A 16,022-nucleotide genomic window follows, 5' to 3' on the forward strand; every position below is an offset into this window, starting at 1 on the left:
TAGTGGGGACGGGACTGGAGGGGTGGGGAGCACTGGGGGGGTGCGGACAGAGCCGGAGGGGTGTGTGGGGGGACACCGCTGTGGGGTCTGGGGGACACCGGAGAGGCATCAGGGGAGGTGGGGGCTGTGGGGTGTGAGGGGACACCGAGGGATCTGGGAGGCACTGGGGAGGGTGTGTGGGGGTCACAGTGATGTCCGGGAGGACACTGGGGTTGGGGGGGGCAGGACGGTGGGGTGGGGGTGAACTGGGGTGTCTGGGAGGGGGCACTGGGGAGTGGAGACGCGGGGGTGTATCGGGGGACACATGGGGGTGTAGGAGGGGCAGCGGGGGTGGCAGGGAATGGAGTGGCTGGGGGGACACTGGGATGGGGACACACACCAGGGTGGGAATGGAGAGTTTGTGGGGATGGTGCGGGACACACCAGGGATTCCCAGGGGGGCACAGGGACTGACTGTGGCGGTGCTGAGCTCAGCTCTGGGCAGTGGTTGGAGGTACTAGAGGGAGCTGGGGCTCAGCCCCAAGGGTCTGTAAGGAGGGGGGCATCGCCCTGGTGCTGTCAGGACCCTGTGCCCTCCTCTAACATCTCCCCCACCCCTAGTGCGCTACGGCCGCTTCGACCCCGAGGACCAGCGGAGCCGCCACTGCCCCTACCTGGACACCATCAATAAGTGGGTGATGGGGGGCTGGGGGGCTCCCCCTGCCCCTCTTGCGGGTGCCCCTGTGCCTTGGGGTTCCCTCAGCCCCCCTCAGCCCTGTGACCCTCCCCAGGAGTGTCCTGGACTTCGACTTTGAGAAGCTCTGCTCCATCTCCCTGTCCCACATCAATGTCTATGCCTGCCTGGTCTGCGGGAAGTACTTCCAGGGTGAGACCTGCCCCAGAACTGGGTGGGACACGGGGGACACGTGGGGGCTGTGTGGGGGACATGGGGACAACAGGCTGCTGTGGGGGACAGGGACACTCAGGAGCGAGGGGGAATGGGGGACATCCAGGGACTGGGGTGCTGGGGGGGACAGGGACACACAGGGATGGAGGTGCTGCTGGGGGTGGGACGTGGGGGACACCTAGGACTGGGGTGCTGCAGGGGGCACAGGGACCCTTGGTGAGGGCACAGCTCCCCCTGTACATGAGCGAGGGATTGTTTCTGTCCTGCCTGTCCTGTCCCGTGGCTTCTGTGTGCCTCTCTCTCTTTGGTGACCTGAGTGTCCCCTCCTTGCCCCTCTGTTCCTGCAGTGACACCCCTGAGCCCATGGTGTCCCCCCTTTGTCCTCGTCTGAGCCTGTGGTGTCCCCCTGGCCCCCACACAGCCCCATGGTGTCCCCTCCTGAGCCCATGGTGTCCCCCTGGCCCCTCCGAGCCCATGGTGTCCCCCCCTGAGCCCCATGGTGTCCCCTGTCCCTGCAGGCCGCGGGCTGAAGTCCCATGCCTACATCCACAGCGTGCAGCTGAGCCACCACGTGTTCCTCAACCTGCACACACTCAAGTTCTACTGCCTGCCTGACAACTACGAGATCATCGACTCCTCCCTCGAGGACATCACGGTGCGGGGGCACCGGGGGCACCCACTGCTGGGGAGGCAGCGTTGGGGTGCCTCAGCTGTGAGGGGGGTCAGGTTTGGGGTACCCTGGCTCTGAGGGGTGAGGTTTGGGTGTACTGCTGTTCTGTGGGGAGTCAGTTTGGGATACCCCTGTTCTGATGGGAGCCAGGTTTGGGTTTTTTCTGTTTTGAGAAATCAGGTTTGGGGTTGCCCTTGTTCTGAGGGGCCAGATTTGGGCACCCTCATTCTGAGGGGGATCAGTTTGCGTCCCCGTCATTCTGAGGGGGTCAGGCTTGGGGTCCCTCTCATGCTGAGGGGTCAGGTGTGGGTTCCCCCTATCCTGTGGGGTCAGCTGTGGATCCCCCCCTGTTCTGAGAGGTCATGTTTGGGTCCCCCCCATTCTGAGAGGTCATGTTTGGGACCCCCCCATTCTGAGGGGTCAGGTTTGGGTCCCCCCCATTCTGAGGGGTGCCTCTCCCCGCAGTACGTGCTCAAGCCCACCTTCACAGCCCAGCACATCGCCCACCTGGACAAACAGGCCAAGCTGTCCCGGGCCTACGATGGCACCACGTACCTGCCGGGCATCGTGGGGCTCAACAACATCAAGGCCAACGACTACGCCAATGCCGTGCTGCAGGTCACTGGGACGGGCCTTCCTGGGGGGGAACAGCCCAGAGCCCCCCAGAACCCCACGGGGGGATTGTGGGAGTGAACCCCACCTTTCCCATGGGAGATACACCGTGGGAGGGTACAGACTTTGTCTGGGGTGAACCCCCAGCACAGCCCCACTCTGGGGGTCCTGGGGATGAGTCCCATTTCCTGTCTCACACTTTACACCTGAAGAGTACAGAGTTCATTTTGGGGTGAAACCACCCCAGAACCCTGCTGTGGGGCTGACAGGGATGAATCCCATGTCCACTCTCGTAGGCTTTACACCTGGGAAGTGCAGGCTTTGTTTTGGGGTGACACCATCCTATAACCCCCCCCAAAACCCCACTGTGGGGGTTCTGGGGAGGAATCCTACCTCTCTTTTTACAGCTTTTACACACAGGGGAGTGCAGGTGTTTCATTTTGGGATGAAGTCCTCTCAAAACTGTCCCAAACCCTTTCCCAAAACCCCACTCTGGGGTTCCCAGGAGGGAATCCCACATCCTTTCCCACAGGCTTTACACCTTGAGGGTACAAGCTTTGTTTTGGGGTGAAACTCCTGCATAGCCCCCTTCCAGATCTGTGGTCTGGGGGCTCTGGGGATGAATCCTACAGGGTTTACACACAGAGGGCATGCAGGCTTCTTTTTGGGCATGAGACCCCTCCATAACCCCTAAATCTCTGCTCTGGGGATGAATCCCACCTCCTGCCCCACAGACTTTACACACAGAGGGCATGCAGGGGTTTTTTTGGGGGTGAATCCTCCCCATAACCCCTAAATCTCCGCTCTGGGGATGGATCCCACGTCCTGCCCCAGGGGCTCTGCACCTGCTGGGGGTGCAGCCCTCAGAAACCCTCCAAAACCCTCTCAGATCCCCTCTCTGGGGGTCCCGGGGTTGAATCCCCCCTGCTGCCCCCCAGGCCCTGTCCAACGTGCCCCCCCTGCGGAATTACTTCCTGGAGGAGGAGAACTACCGGCGCATCCAGCGCCCGCCCGGGGACATCATGTTCCTGCTGGTGCAGCGCTTCGGGGAGCTCATGAGGAAGCTCTGGAACCCCAGGAACTTCAAGGCTCACGTGTCGCCCCACGAGATGCTCCAGGCCGTGGTGCTCTGCAGCAAGAAGAACTTCCAGATCACCAAGCAGGGTGGGCTTTGGGGGGTCTGGGTTTGGGGAGCAGGGCTGAAATTTAGGGGCAGTGCTGGATTGGAGAAGAAATGCTGGATTTGGGGGGCAGAGTTGGACCCAGGGAACTCTAGATTTGGGGGGCAGGGCTGGATTTGGCGGTCTCTGCACTCGGGGTGCAGTGCTGGGCCTGGGGGGCTCTGGGTCTTGGGGGACAGCACTGGATTTGAGAGGCAGTTCTGGACCTGGGGTGCTCTGGATTTGAGGGCAGTGCTGGACCCAGGGGTTTCTGGGTTTGGGGTGCAGGGTGACACCGCTGGGTTTGGAGACAGGGCTGGGTCTGGGGGCTCTGGATACAGGAGATAGGGCTGGGTTTGGGTGACTGGATTCAGGGGGGCTCTGGATCTGGGGGCAGCAGTAGATCTGGGATCTGGATTTGGAGGCTGGGCTGGGTCTGGGGGATCTGGATTTGGGGGCAGTGCTGGGTTTGGGTGGCAACACTGGATATGAGGGCCAAGCTGGATTTGAGGGAGCAGAGGAGGATGTGGGGGGACAGCAGGATTTGAGGGGCAGAGCAGGATGTGGGGAACAGTGCTGGATTTGAGGGGCAGTGCTGGGTGGGGCAGAGCAGGATCCAGGGTCAGCTCTGGCTCCAGCCCTGCTGTGCCCCCATTGCAGGGGACGGGGTGGAATTCCTGTCCTGGTTCCTGAACGCTCTGCACGCGGCGCTGGGCGGCACCAAGAGGAAGAAGAAGAGTGAGTGGTGGTGGAGGGAGATTTTGAGGGGTCCGGGGGGGCCTCTGTGTCCCTGCTGTCCCTGCTGAGCCCCCCCTGTCCCCACAGCCATCGTCACCGACGTGTTCCAGGGCTCCATGCGCATCTTCACCAAGAAACTGCCACACCCCGACCTGGTGGGAATGGGGGGAGTGGGAGGGTTGGGGTCACACGGGGGTGTTGGGTTCACATGGGGGTGTTGGGGTGCAGTGGGGGGTGATGAGTTCAAATGGAGGCTGAGGCCAGGGAAGGTCTGGGAGAGAGTGTTGGGGTACAGTGGGGTATGGTGGGGGGTGTTGGGGTATGGTGGGGGGTGTTGGGGTACCGTGGGGTATGGTGGGGGATGTTGGGTTCAAACAAGGGGTGGTGAGGTGCAGCTGGGGGTGTCAGGGTCAACTGGGGGTGTCAGGGTCCAGCGGGGTGGTGGGGGACAGTGGGGGGTTATTGGGGTCAGATGGGGGTGGCGGGGTAGAATGGGGGGGGTGGGGTGCAGTGGGGGTGTCGGGGTCTGGGGGAGGCCGTTGGGGCCCAAGGGGGGGTGTTGGGGTCCCACAGGGGTGTCACCCAGGGGTCCCACCCCCCAGCCCGCGGAGGAGAAGGCGCAGCTGCTGCAGAACAGCGAGTACCAGGAGCGCATGGTGGAGTCCACCTTCCTGTACCTGACCCTGGACCTGCCCACGGCCCCACTCTACAAGGACGAGAAGGAGCAGCTCATCATCCCTCAGGTGCCCCTGTTCAGCATCCTGGCCAAGTTCAACGGCAGCACCGAGAAGGAGTACAAGACCTACAAGGAGAACTTCCTGAAGCGCTTCCAGCTGACCCGCCTGCCCCCCTACCTCATCTTCTGCATCAAACGCTTCACCAAGAACAACTTCTTCGTGGAGAAGAACCCCACCATTGTCAACTTCCCCATCACGTGAGCCAGGGCTGGGGGTGCTGGGGGGAGGCTGGGGGCGTTGGGGGGGCTGGGAGCCTGGGGAGGGGGTTTAAAGCATCTGAGAGGAGACGGTGGGGGTTGACGATGTCTAGGGATGGTTGTGGGTGTGTGTGTGAGGTTGTAGGTGTCTTAGGAGGGGTTGAAAGCATCCGTGAGGGGCTTTTGGGGTTTGAAATCATCTAAAGGGATCGGGGGGGGGGGAATGGGGGGGGGGGGGGGGGGTTGGGAGCGTGTGGAGGGGGTTAAAAGCATCCCAGAGGAGATTGTGAGTGGCGGGGCAGGGTTGACGATGTCTAGGGATGGTTGTGGGTGTGTGGAGGGGGTTGTAGGTATCTAAGAGGGGTTGAAAGTATCCAGGAGGAGGGTTTACCATTTTGAAATCATCTAAAGGGGCTTTGAAGGCACTTGGGGAAGGGTTGAAAACACTTGATGGGGTTTAAAACCATTTAGGAGGGGATTGGGGACGTGGGGGATGTTTGAAGGTGCCTAGAGGAGGGTTGTAGGTATCTAGGAGATGGTAGAGGCATCTGGGAGGGCGTTTGAAGGTGCCTGGAGAAGGTATATGGGTGTTGGGAGGGATTGTAGCCATCTGGGAGGGATTTGTGGGCATCTGGAGGTGTTATGGGCATCTTTGGGGGGTTCTGGGGGTATCAGAGAAGGGTTTGAAAACATCTGGGGGGAGTTGAGTGCATGTGGGCACCGAGAAGGGGTTTGGAGGTGTCTGGGGAGGGGGGTGTCTATGCATCTGGAGGGGGTTTGGAGGCACCTGGAGGGGTCTGTGGGGGCTCCCCTGCCCCCCTGAGGCGCATGGGGTGCCCAGGAACGTGGACCTGCGGGAGTACCTGTCGGAGGAGGTGCAGGCGGCGCACGCTCACACCACCTACGACCTCATCGCCAACATCGTGCACGACGGGAAACCCTCGGAGGGCTCCTACCGCATCCACGTCCTGCACCACGTGAGTGTCCCCCTCCCGGGGGGCCCTGGGGGGCCACAGGGACCCCCTGGCCCACCCTGTCCCCTCCTGGTCCTGGCAGGGCACAGGGAAGTGGTACGAGCTGCAGGACCTGCAGGTGACCGACATCCTACCACAGATGATCACCCTGTCCGAGGCCTACATCCAGGTGAGGGGGGCAGGGGGCAGCTGGCACCTCCAGGATGTCCCTGGCATCCCCAGGATGTGCTCTGACCACCCCTCCCCGTCTCCCACAGATCTGGAAACGGCGCGAGGAGGATGAGACAAACCAACAAGGGGCCTGAGACCCCTGGGGACACCCAGAGACCCCCTTGGGATCACTCCCAGTCCCTTGTGGAGATGCAGAGACGCCTTTGAGGACATCCAGAACCCCCCTGGAAGCATCAACAACTGTCTCTGGGACACCCCAAGATCCCCTTGGGGACACCCAGAGAGCCCCAGGGACACCCTGAGCCCCTTGGGGAAACCCTGAGCCCCTTGGGAACACCTAGGTCTCCTTGGGATCACCCTTAACCCCTCTGGGGACACCCTCAAGCCTCCTGGTGTGTCTCTCCCCACCCCAAATAAATGCCACCCACTTATTTTTGTAGCTCATTTTCACCTTTTCTCTTTTTTATGATAGGGGGGTCGTGGTTTCCACTGCTTCCTCCCCAGACCCCCCAGCACCCCGTGACCCCCAGAAACACCCCAAAAAACTAGGAACACAGAGGCAGAGCTGCATCCAAACTTTATTGGGAAGTGCTGGGGGGGCCCCCAGGGCCCCCCTACAGCCAGACGTGCTCCTGGCAGTGCTGCAGGGCCTGGGAGGCACAGAGGGGTCAGTGGGGGATGCGGGGGGTGCCACCCCCCCCATGTCCCCCCGTCCCCACTCACCTGGCAGCGCCGGGCGGGCTCGGGGCCGGAGCACCAGTACACGGGGCCCAGGGCACAGGGGCCCAGGGGGGGTGACAGTGCGGGTGGGGCGACACTCTTGAGGTCCTGCAGGGGGGACATGGGGGTCAGGGGTTCTCCCAAGGGTGGGGACACCCCAGGGAGCCTCCTGGAACCCCCTCCCCGGGGCTGTGACACCCTTGGGGACCGTGACAGTGTCCTCTCCGTGGGGGTGACACCTTCTGGGGACCTCATGGTGTGCCCAGGGGTGGTGGGACTCCCTCGGCACTGTGCCACCCTGGGGTGCCCCGTCACCTCCCCAGGGACCTGTCCCCTCACCTCGGGGCCCACGCACTCCGCCAGCCGCACCACGATGGCCTCCAGCAGCGCCGGCGGCGCGCCCACGTCGTCCGCGGTGCCCCGGCAGGCGAGGAGCAGGCGGCACAGCAGGCGCGGGCCCAGGCGGCCCAGCAGCCCCTCGAGCAGGAGGGTGGCGTAGCGCTGGGCCAGGCACTGGCACGCGCCCACGGCCACCAGCGGCAGCGCCCGGCACAGCCCCGTGGCCGCCGCGGCCACCCTGGGCACGGGGATGGCGGCCTCGGCCTGCGCCACGAAGGTGCGGCACAGCCAGCACAGCGGGAGGGGCACCGGCAGTGCCACCGGGCCCGGGGGGGGCTCCTGCGGGAGGGAGAGGGGGTCACTCTGAGCCCAGTGACCCGGGGGGGTCACTGAGCCCAGGGTGGCATCGTGGCCTCCCGTGGGACAACAGGAACCCAGAACCGGGCTGGGCCTGGGGGGAGGGGAGTGCTCGAGCCCAGGGGGCTTTGGAGTCCTGGGGGGGGGTTCAGTCTGGAGCCCGGGGGTGGAACTGTGGGGGGGTTTAGGGTTGGGGTTAGGGTTCACTCCAGAGCCCAGTGGTGGAACTGTGCTCTCCTGGAGGGAGGATTTGCTCCAGAGCCCAGTAGTGGGGCTGCAACTCCCTCTGGGGAGGGGTCGCTCAGTGGTGGGGTTGTGGCTGTGGGAAGGGGTCACTTGGTGGGGTTGTGGCTGCGGGAGGGGGGTCACTCAGTGGTGGGGTTGTGGCTGTGGGAAGGTGTCACTCTGCAGCCTGATGGGGGTCTGTGGCCTCCTGTGGGTGGTTGTTCCCTCTGGAGTTGGGTGGTGGGATCTGCAGGAGGGGGTTCACCCGAGCCCCATGGTGGGGTTTTGGCCTCCTGTGGGATGTTCACTGCGGAGCCCAGGGCTGGGGCTGCCCCTGACTGTGCCCCCCAAGCGGGGTCCAGCCCCGTGGTGGCCCTGCTGACACCCTCGGAGCCACCCCTGCTGCCCCCCGGGACCCCCATACCTGTGGGTGGGTGCCAAGTGTCCCAAGGGCAGGCATGGCTGCAGCACTGCCGGGCTCTGCCGGGCACAGCTTCAGGTTGGCACAGATCTGCCGGGGCACCTGGGGGGCACGACAGGGACCCCAGGATGGGGCATGACCAGGTGACCCAAGTGTCTCCAAACCCTCTGCACCCCAAAGTGTCCCAAACTCCCAGTCCCTGGCGATGTCCCCAAACCTGCAGCATCCCAGGGAGTCCCTGAATGGCACTGCCCCCAGCCCCCCGAGATCTTCCCAGGTGCCACAGTGTCCCCAAGGCCCCAGCACCCCGGGGTGTGCCCTGGTCACGTCCCCCCCGTGCCACTCACGAGGTGCTGGAGCTCCCGGAGGACGCGCGGGACGAGTGAGTGAACCACGGACTGGCACGGGGCCGCCAGGACGGGCAGCGGGAGGCACAGAGCCCCCAGCACCTGCTCCACTGCCACCTGCGCTGGGGCACCCCGGTGACACCCAGGGACACCCAGGGACACCCAGGGGACACCCAAGGGACACCCACAGGGACATCGACACCGCCACCCCCACCACTGCCACACCTATCACCGTTGCACCACTGGCACCCGTGGTGGCATCTGTGACCATGGCACACGTGGTGCCACCGTGGCACCCGCTGGCATCTGCCACCACTTCACTGCCCACCTCAGCGACCACAGTGAAACCCACAGTGGCACCCACCACCATGGCACCCGTGGTGGCATCTGTGACCACGGCACCTGCAGTGGCACCCACAGCGACAGCCACCACCTCAGCAACCACAGTGACACCTCCAGTGGCACCTCCCTCCATGACACCTGCTGGCACCCACGGTGACACCCACGGTGACCCCCTCAGTGACCCCCTCAGTGACACCCCCAGAGATACCCTCAGTGGCACCTGTGCCTGTGACACTCACAGTGACACTCACAGTGACACTCACAGTGACACTCACAGTGACACCCTCAGTGGCACCCCCAGTGGCACCCCCAGTGACACCCTCAGTGGCACCTCTGCCCCCGGCCCCACGATGACCCCCACGGTGACCCCCACGGTGACACCTCTGTCCCTGTCCCCGCCGTGTCCCCCTGTCCCGCGGGCACCTGCACGGCCGACTGGTTGGACACGCGGTGGAGGAAGGCGAAGAGCTGCTGGCAGAGGGCGCAGGTGTCCTGCGGGAGGGGACAGCGGGGACACGGCGGTGTGGGGACACGGGGACATGGGGAGTTGGGGACACTGGGATGGGGGGAACGGTAGCAGAGGACAGGGATGTGGGGGGCACGAGGACGTGGGACATGGGGATGGGGTAGCATGGGGATGTGGGGACACGGGGACATGGGGACTCTGGGACATGGGGATGTGGGAACACAGGGACATGGGAACTCTGGGACACGGGGATTGGGGCCATGGGGACTCTGGGACTTGGGTGTGTGGGGAAATGTGGATGTGGGAACAGGGGGGACCAAGGAGGGTGCATGGGGACATGTTGGTGTGGGGCCGTGGGAGGGTCTTTGGACCCCTGTGGGATTTTGGGGACATGCAGGGGGTAGAGAGACAGTGGGGTGGGGTGGGGGGACACAGGGGACACAGGAGGTGACAGGGACGTGGGGGGTGATCGGGACACGGAGGGTGGTGGGACACGGGGGGCTCTCTCACCACATCAGGGGGTCTCTGGGTGAGGAGGGGGCAGTGCTCCAGGGCCCCGCAGCGCAGGGCAGTGTCCCAGCTCTGGCACCAGGCAGAGGGGGGCACCCCACAGCCCCCCCCCGGCGCCCCCAGACCTGTGGGGCCGTGAGCGCCGAGCCGGGGGGGACCGGGAGTCCAGGACACCCCCCCCCAGTACCTCACCCCAACCCTCACGGGGGAAACCTGAGTGTCTGGGACCCCCAAATACACCCCCCTCCAATCCTCATGGGGGATTGGTCAGCCTCCAGGACCAGCCCCCTCCCCCCCCCAATACACCATCCCAGTGGGATCCAGGCACCCAGGACCCTCCCCAGTGTACACACCACCCCAAAACTGTACCCCCTCCCTCCACGGGGGCACTCGGCTGTCTGGGATCCCCAACTCAATACCCTGCCCCTCCAAGATGCCCTTTCCCACCCCCAGCGCTCATGGGGGGAGCCAGATGTCGGGGACCCCCCCAATAACACCCCTCAGTACCCTGAGACCCCAAGGGGGCACTCAGGGTCTGACCCCTCCTCCGGACATCCCTTCCTCCCAGAGGCACCCCCGTGTCTGAGCCCCCTCGCCCCACCACGGGGTCCCTGGGGGTGTCCCCAGCTCTGGGGGTACCTCCCGGTTTGGGGGTACGGGGGCCCTACCTGGGGTGGCCCCGAGCAGGGCGAGGAGCAGCGGCAGCGGCAGGGCCATGGCGGGGGCAGAGACAGGGACAGAGACAGGGACAGAGACAGGGACAGAGACAGAGACAGGGACAGCGGCGGTGCTGGCAGGGCCGAGCCCGGGGCCTCTTATAGCCCGCGGGACGTGGCCCTGGGTCGGTGCCAGTGCACGAGGACAGGTGTGTCACAGCCGCGGGGACACGGGGGGGGGCGGCCACCCCCGCCCTGTCACTCTGCCACTGACTCCATGTCCCTGTGTCCCCTACGGCCATGTCCCCGCCAGGGCCCCATTTCAAGGTCTCCATGTCCCTACTGGGGTCCCATGTCCCCATTGGGGTCCCCATGTTCCCACACCCCCACATTCCCCCCATGTCCCCTTATGTTGCCCCATGTCCCCACAGCCCCATGTCCCCCTACATCCCTCCATGTCCCCAATCTCCCCATATCCTCCCCCACCTCTCATGTCCCCCCACCCCTAGACCACCAACACCCCTCTGCCGTGTCCCCCTACCCCCAGGTCCCCATGTTCCTCCCAGATCCCCACGGTCCTACACCTCCATGTCCCCCCATGTCCCCCCACTCTCTCCCCTCATCCCCATGTTCTCCTGTTCCCCCACATCCCCCTACTCTCCCATGTCCCTCCACAGCCCTCGATGTCCCCATGTCCCCACACCCCCACGTCCACCCCTTTTTCCCTTGTTCCCCCATATTCCCCCACCTCCATATGCCCATGTTCCCCCTCATGTCCCCACACCCCCGTGTCCTCCTCCACCCCTAATGTCCCCGTATCCCCCCCGGTCCTGCCCATCCCCCCCTCCTTGTCCCCTGCCACTCCCCGGGTGTGGCCCCCCCGCTCCCCCTCCCGCAATGTCCCTCCGCGGTCACCTTGTCCCCACTTGGCCACTCGAGAGCCCTCAGAGCAGGTGTGGCCGGAGGCCGGGCCCCCTCCGGGGGGGTCACCTGCCCCAGGTGAGGCCACCTGGAGGGCACCGAGGTGACACAGCCCTGCCCGGCCCCGCCAGCCCTGCCGTGCCCCCCGTGCCCCTCTGCCACCCGTGACCCCCGTGTGCTACTCTGTCACTGGTGTCCCACCCTCTGTGCCCCATTCTGTGTCCCTCTGCCACCCTGTGTCCTCTCCCTACCCCTCTGTCACTGGTGTCCCACCCTGCGTGTGCCCTCCAGGTTCCCCTGTCCCCCTGTCCCCCTGTCCCCCTGTCCTCCTGCGGCCCCCTGTGCCCCCTCTGGTAGCTCTGGGGGGACACGAGGGAGGAGTTGGTGCTGCTCTGACTGACCCTGGGGTGCTCCCCGGGCACAGGGGTGACCCCCTTCCAGTTCAGCTCACCCTGACACTCCCAGGACAGGGCCAAGGGACAAAGCACCGGATTCCAGACAGAGGGATGTATTTTCCCGTGAAGGTTTTGGGGGCACAGGAGGTGGCAGAAGGACTTGGGACACATGGGGTGGCACAGGGGGCACAGAGAGTGCCAGGACTTGGGATGCACAGGGTGACACGAGGACAGGGCAGCCTGGGGCGTGTGGGGGCCACAGGGAGGGGGGCACATGATGGCAAAGGGACATGGAGGTGACACAGGGAGGCAGAGGGGCACAGGGGTGGGACTGGCACAGGGGCTTTGGTGTGGAGCTGCTCAAAGGATGACCCACCCCCACCCCAGACCCATGAACTCCCCCCTGGATATCCCCCCCCACAGTCTGGGGGCTCTCCCTGACACCGGGCTCTCCTTTGGGGGTCTGGGAGGGCACTCGGTTCGGGGGCTGCGGGGATTTGGGGGAATATGGTGGATTTGGGGGGCAAACGGACTCCCTTCCCTCTGGCTCCTGGCAGCTTTTCCCGTCTGGGTTGGATCTGTGTGCCCAGGTTTTGGTAGCAGGGGGGCTCCAGGGGTGGTTTCTGTGAGAAGCTGCCAGAAGCATCCCCAGAGTCCGGCAGAACCAATTCCAGAGGCTCCAGGATGGATTCGGTGCTGGCCGAGGCTGAGCCCGGCAGGGATGGCAGTGACACCTCAGGGAGAACAAACTGCAGGAGGAAAAGGTCCTTGTGCAGGTGAAAACTGCAGCCAGAGAAGAGCAGAGTGAGAACACGTGAGAGGAGCAGCCTTGCAGAGCCCCAGGGCAGTGCAGGAGGAGAGGCAGGAGCTGCTCCAGGAGTGGAGATTCCCCTGAGGTTCCATGGGGAAGCCCCTGGGGAGGCAGCTGAGCCACGGAGGCCACGTGGGTGGGTCAGGGATGTTCCTGCAGCTCATGGAGGGCCGAGGTGGGTCAGGGATCCACGTGCAGCCCTGAAGAGCCCACCCGCAGCAGGGGATGCCTGACACAGACTGTGACCCTCTGGGAAGCCCGTGCTGGAGCAGGGTCCTGGTGGAGAGAGGAGCCCAGGCTGGAGCAGGTTTGCTGGAAGGACTTGGGAGCCTTTGGGGGCCCAGCTTGGAGCAGGGGTTGGACTCGGGCTCATTTCCCTGAGCAGCAGCAGGAACAAGCTGTGATGACCTGCCTGTGACCCCCATTCCCGTGTCCCTGTGCTGCTGGAGGGGGTGAAGGGAGAGCCCAGGAAGGAGGGAGGCCTGGGGGGCAGGTGTTTGTAAGATTGATTTGACTTCTCATTCTCCTGCTCTGATTTTGTTGTTAATAAATTCAATTACTGTCCCCCCGGTGAGTCTGTTTTGCCCATGACGGTGATGGGTGAGGGATCTCTCCTGGTGTTTATCTCAATTCATGAACCTTTCATTATGTTTTCTCTGCCCTGTCCAGCTGCAGAGGGCAGTGACGGAGCAGCTTTAGTGGGTACCTGGTGTCCAGCCAGGGTCAACCCATCACACCATCAGTGCAGTTGGGACCTGGGGAGCTGAGTGAGGAGCTCCAGCCCCAGCCCAGCCCTGGGAATGGGCAGAGCCGGGAGCAGCACTGGGATAATCCCCCCCTGGGAGCACCCAGGGGGCTGAGGGCTGGGGGATGCAGGATGAGGGACATGGACGAGGGATGTGGGATGAGGGGTTGGGGATGCACAATGAGGGATGGAGACTGTGCAGTGAGGAATGGGACAAGGTGTGTGGGATGAGAGATGCGGAATGGAGGATGTGGGATGGAGGACAGGGATGGGGGATGTGGGATGAGGGGCAGATGAGGGATATGGGATGAGGGATATGGGATGGAGACTGTGGGATGAGAAAAATGGGATGAGAGCAGGAAGGCTCAGCAGAGGGATCTGGACAGGTTGGATGGAGGGGCAGAAGCCAACAAGGCGGAGGGTCCTGCCTTTGGGCCACAACAACCCCCTTCAGCACTCCAGGCTGGGGAAAGAGTGGCTGGAAAGCTGGGAAAGGACCTGAGGGTGCTGGTGACAGTGGCTGAACATGACCCCAGGGGTGCCCAGGGGGCAGGAGGCCAGTGGCCCCTGGGCTGTCCCAGCCATGGGGTGTCACAGCCCCAGGGCAGTGCCCGTCCCTGTGCTGGCACTGCCGAGGCACCTCCAGGGCTGTGTCCAGGGCTGGGCCCTCAACAAGAGACACTGAGGGGCTGGAGGTGTCCAGGGAAGGGAGCGGAGCTGGGAAGGGGCTGGAGCAGCAGGAGGGGCTGAGGGAGCTGGGGGGGCTCAGCCTGGAGAAAAGGAGGCTCAGGGGGGACCTTCTGGCTCTGCAACCCCCTGACAGGAGGGGGGAGCTGGGGGGGGATTGGGCTCTGCTCCCAGGGAACAAGGGACAGGAGGAGAGGGAACGGCCCCAAGCTGTGCCAGGGGAGGGTCAGGTTGGACATCAGGAAGAATTTCTCCCTGGAAAGGGTGGTCAGGCCTTGGAAGGGGCTGCCCAGGGAGGTGGTGGAGTCCCCACCCCTGGAGATGTCCAAGGAACGACTGGATTGTTCAGTGGGACAGTGGAGATCAGTCACAGGTTGGACTCGATGCTCTCGGGTCTTTTCCAACCTAAACGATTCCATGATTCTGTGATGTGGGATAAAGGATGCAAGATGAGGGATGGGGCTGAGGGCTCTGCCTTCCCAGGGACCCAGATTCCCATTCCCACCATCCCCAGGTGCCTCCCGCTCCCTCCCCGCAGCAATTCCGGCTCACGCGGCTCCTTCGTAACGAAATAATTTATTTCCTAACAATCAAACAAGACAGAAATATCCATGGACACAGCAAAGGTCTCCTAAAACACGGAATTCCTAAAAAAAAAAAAAAAAAAAGCACCATTCCATTGGCTTGACATGGGATTCGGCCCGACAACGGGATATTTACAGCAGGAACGGCTGGGAATGGGATCCGCGCCCACTCCCGACTGCCCCAGGGAGCCGAGGCTGGGGTGGATCCACTTCCTGGGGAGCAAAAAGAACAGAAAAAACGATGGGAAAGCACAAATAAGAGGTGCCCCAAAGAATAATAAAGGAAAGGTTGAGTGGAGACGGGGTGGCTCCACTGGAAAAATCAAGGATGAAATGAACATTTTGGTACTTCCCGGGAGCCAGCAGGTCAGGATCTGCCTTCCACGAGGAAAAAGAAAGGAAAAACAACCCACGAATGGGTGGGTTTGATTCCCGCCCATCATGTCCCGATACGGCTCCTCCCACTCCCTGGATTTTTATCACAATCTATAAAAAAGTCCTTCCTGCAGCTTATTTCATAGGAATGCTGGTGGATCAGTGAATTCCAGGAACAGGCTGGCACGGCCCGGGGGGACCCGGAGATCCGCCGGGCTCCAGCCCCATTCCAGGTTAGTGCAGCGTTTCGGGGGTTCCCGGAGCACAGCCCCACAGAGCAAAGGGCTGGGAAGGGTCGGGTTGGGATAGGGAGGAAAAAAGGGGGGAAAAGAAAAGGTGTTGGGAACTGAAAAAGGCACAAACCTGCCCAAAACCCTCATTTGTGCTGAGGCCAAACCTTCGGAATGTCCAAAACCAACCGAAAACCAGCGTTTGGTACCTCCGGAAGGGCTTTCCCAACGCCAGGAATCCCCTGCCCAGAGGGATCTGTCCCAGGGAAGGGACAGATCTGGCCAAACACCACCGGAGTCACCGGCCCCCAAGGGCTGATATTCCACTTTTTCTTGGTGTTTTCCATCTTTTTGCCTTTTTTTCCCTCTTTCTGAAGGTGCAGGGGGTTGAGCTCAGGCGCCCATGGGCTGTGGTGATGCTGGAGGGTGGGAAATTCCAGGGGCTTTAAAGGAAAATCCCTTGTGGTTTGGGTTTGGTTTTTTTCTCTTTTAAGAATCAGCACGTGGAAAAAGAGCCAAAACCTGGGAGATTTGGGTAATTCCTGGGGCCTGTGGCAGCTTCCTGCTTCCCAAATGGGCCAGAAATGGGACTGGGGTGTGAAGAGAAAGGAAAAGCAGAAAAGGAGCAAAGGAAAAGGAGAAAAGAGGAAAGGAAAGGAAAGGAGAGGAGAGGTTCGGAGAGGAGAGGTTCGGAGAGGAAAGGAAAGGAAAGGAAAGGAAAGGAAAGGAAAGGAAAGGAAAGGAAAG

General features: G+C 63.0%; 2 protein-coding genes across 5 annotated transcripts; one reads left to right on the top strand and one right to left on the bottom strand.

The window, feature by feature from the left end:
- Window positions 1–389: 389 nt before the first annotated feature.
- LOC113940131 (U4/U6.U5 tri-snRNP-associated protein 2) lies at window positions 390–6,588 on the top strand. Its single transcript, XM_027631221.1, has 12 exons — window positions 390–396; window positions 537–669; window positions 770–864; window positions 1,404–1,540; window positions 2,021–2,173; window positions 3,106–3,331; window positions 3,988–4,065; window positions 4,153–4,220; window positions 4,668–4,999; window positions 5,841–5,976; window positions 6,056–6,142; window positions 6,231–6,588. The coding sequence occupies exons 1-12, from the start codon at window positions 390–392 to the stop codon at window positions 6,276–6,278; spliced, it is 1,500 nt and encodes a 499-aa protein (XP_027487022.1). The 3' UTR covers window positions 6,279–6,588.
- Window positions 6,589–6,706: 118 nt separating this feature from the next.
- On the bottom strand, window positions 6,707–10,623 carry LOC113940126 (pulmonary surfactant-associated protein B-like). 4 transcript variants are annotated; one of them, XM_027631212.1, is made up of 8 exons: window positions 10,540–10,623; window positions 9,872–9,996; window positions 9,319–9,387; window positions 8,554–8,655; window positions 8,210–8,308; window positions 7,204–7,542; window positions 6,868–6,972; window positions 6,707–6,794 (listed from the first exon to the last, which is right to left on the bottom strand). In XM_027631212.1, the coding sequence occupies exons 1-8, from the start codon at window positions 10,586–10,588 to the stop codon at window positions 6,759–6,761; spliced, it is 924 nt and encodes a 307-aa protein (XP_027487013.1). In that variant the 5' UTR covers window positions 10,589–10,623; the 3' UTR covers window positions 6,707–6,758. The 4 variants fall into 4 exon arrangements, with proteins under 4 accessions (XP_027487013.1, XP_027487012.1, XP_027487015.1 ...); XM_027631211.1 differs by having other exon boundaries at window positions 8,554–8,670; XM_027631214.1 differs by lacking the exon at window positions 8,554–8,655.
- Between the last annotated feature and the right edge of the window lie 5,399 nt (window positions 10,624–16,022).

The sequence above is a fragment of the Corapipo altera genome, unplaced genomic scaffold, assembly GCF_003945725.1.
Source record: "Corapipo altera isolate COAL_440 unplaced genomic scaffold, ASM394572v1 128011, whole genome shotgun sequence".
Classification (NCBI taxonomy): Eukaryota; Metazoa; Chordata; class Aves; order Passeriformes; family Pipridae; genus Corapipo; species Corapipo altera.

Excerpts from the sequence above, each read along its gene's own strand:
- LOC113940131 (XM_027631221.1), top strand. Across the intron at positions 865-1,403 it reads CTGCGGGAAGTACTTCCAGG|GCCGCGGGCTGAAGTCCCAT; the intron begins GTGAGACCTGCC and ends CTGTCCCTGCAG. Across the intron at positions 2,174-3,105 it reads ACGCCAATGCCGTGCTGCAG|GCCCTGTCCAACGTGCCCCC; the intron begins GTCACTGGGACG and ends GCTGCCCCCCAG.
- LOC113940126 (XM_027631211.1), bottom strand. The coding sequence starts at position 10,588 with ATGGCCCTGCCGCTGCCGCTGCTCCTCGCCCTGCTCGGGGCCACCCCA. Across the intron at positions 9,997-10,539 it reads CCTGCTCGGGGCCACCCCAG|GTCTGGGGGCGCCGGGGGGG; the intron begins GTAGGGCCCCCG and ends ACGGCCCCACAG. Across the intron at positions 8,309-8,553 it reads TCCGGGAGCTCCAGCACCTC|GTGCCCCGGCAGATCTGTGC; the intron begins GTGAGTGGCACG and ends CGTGCCCCCCAG.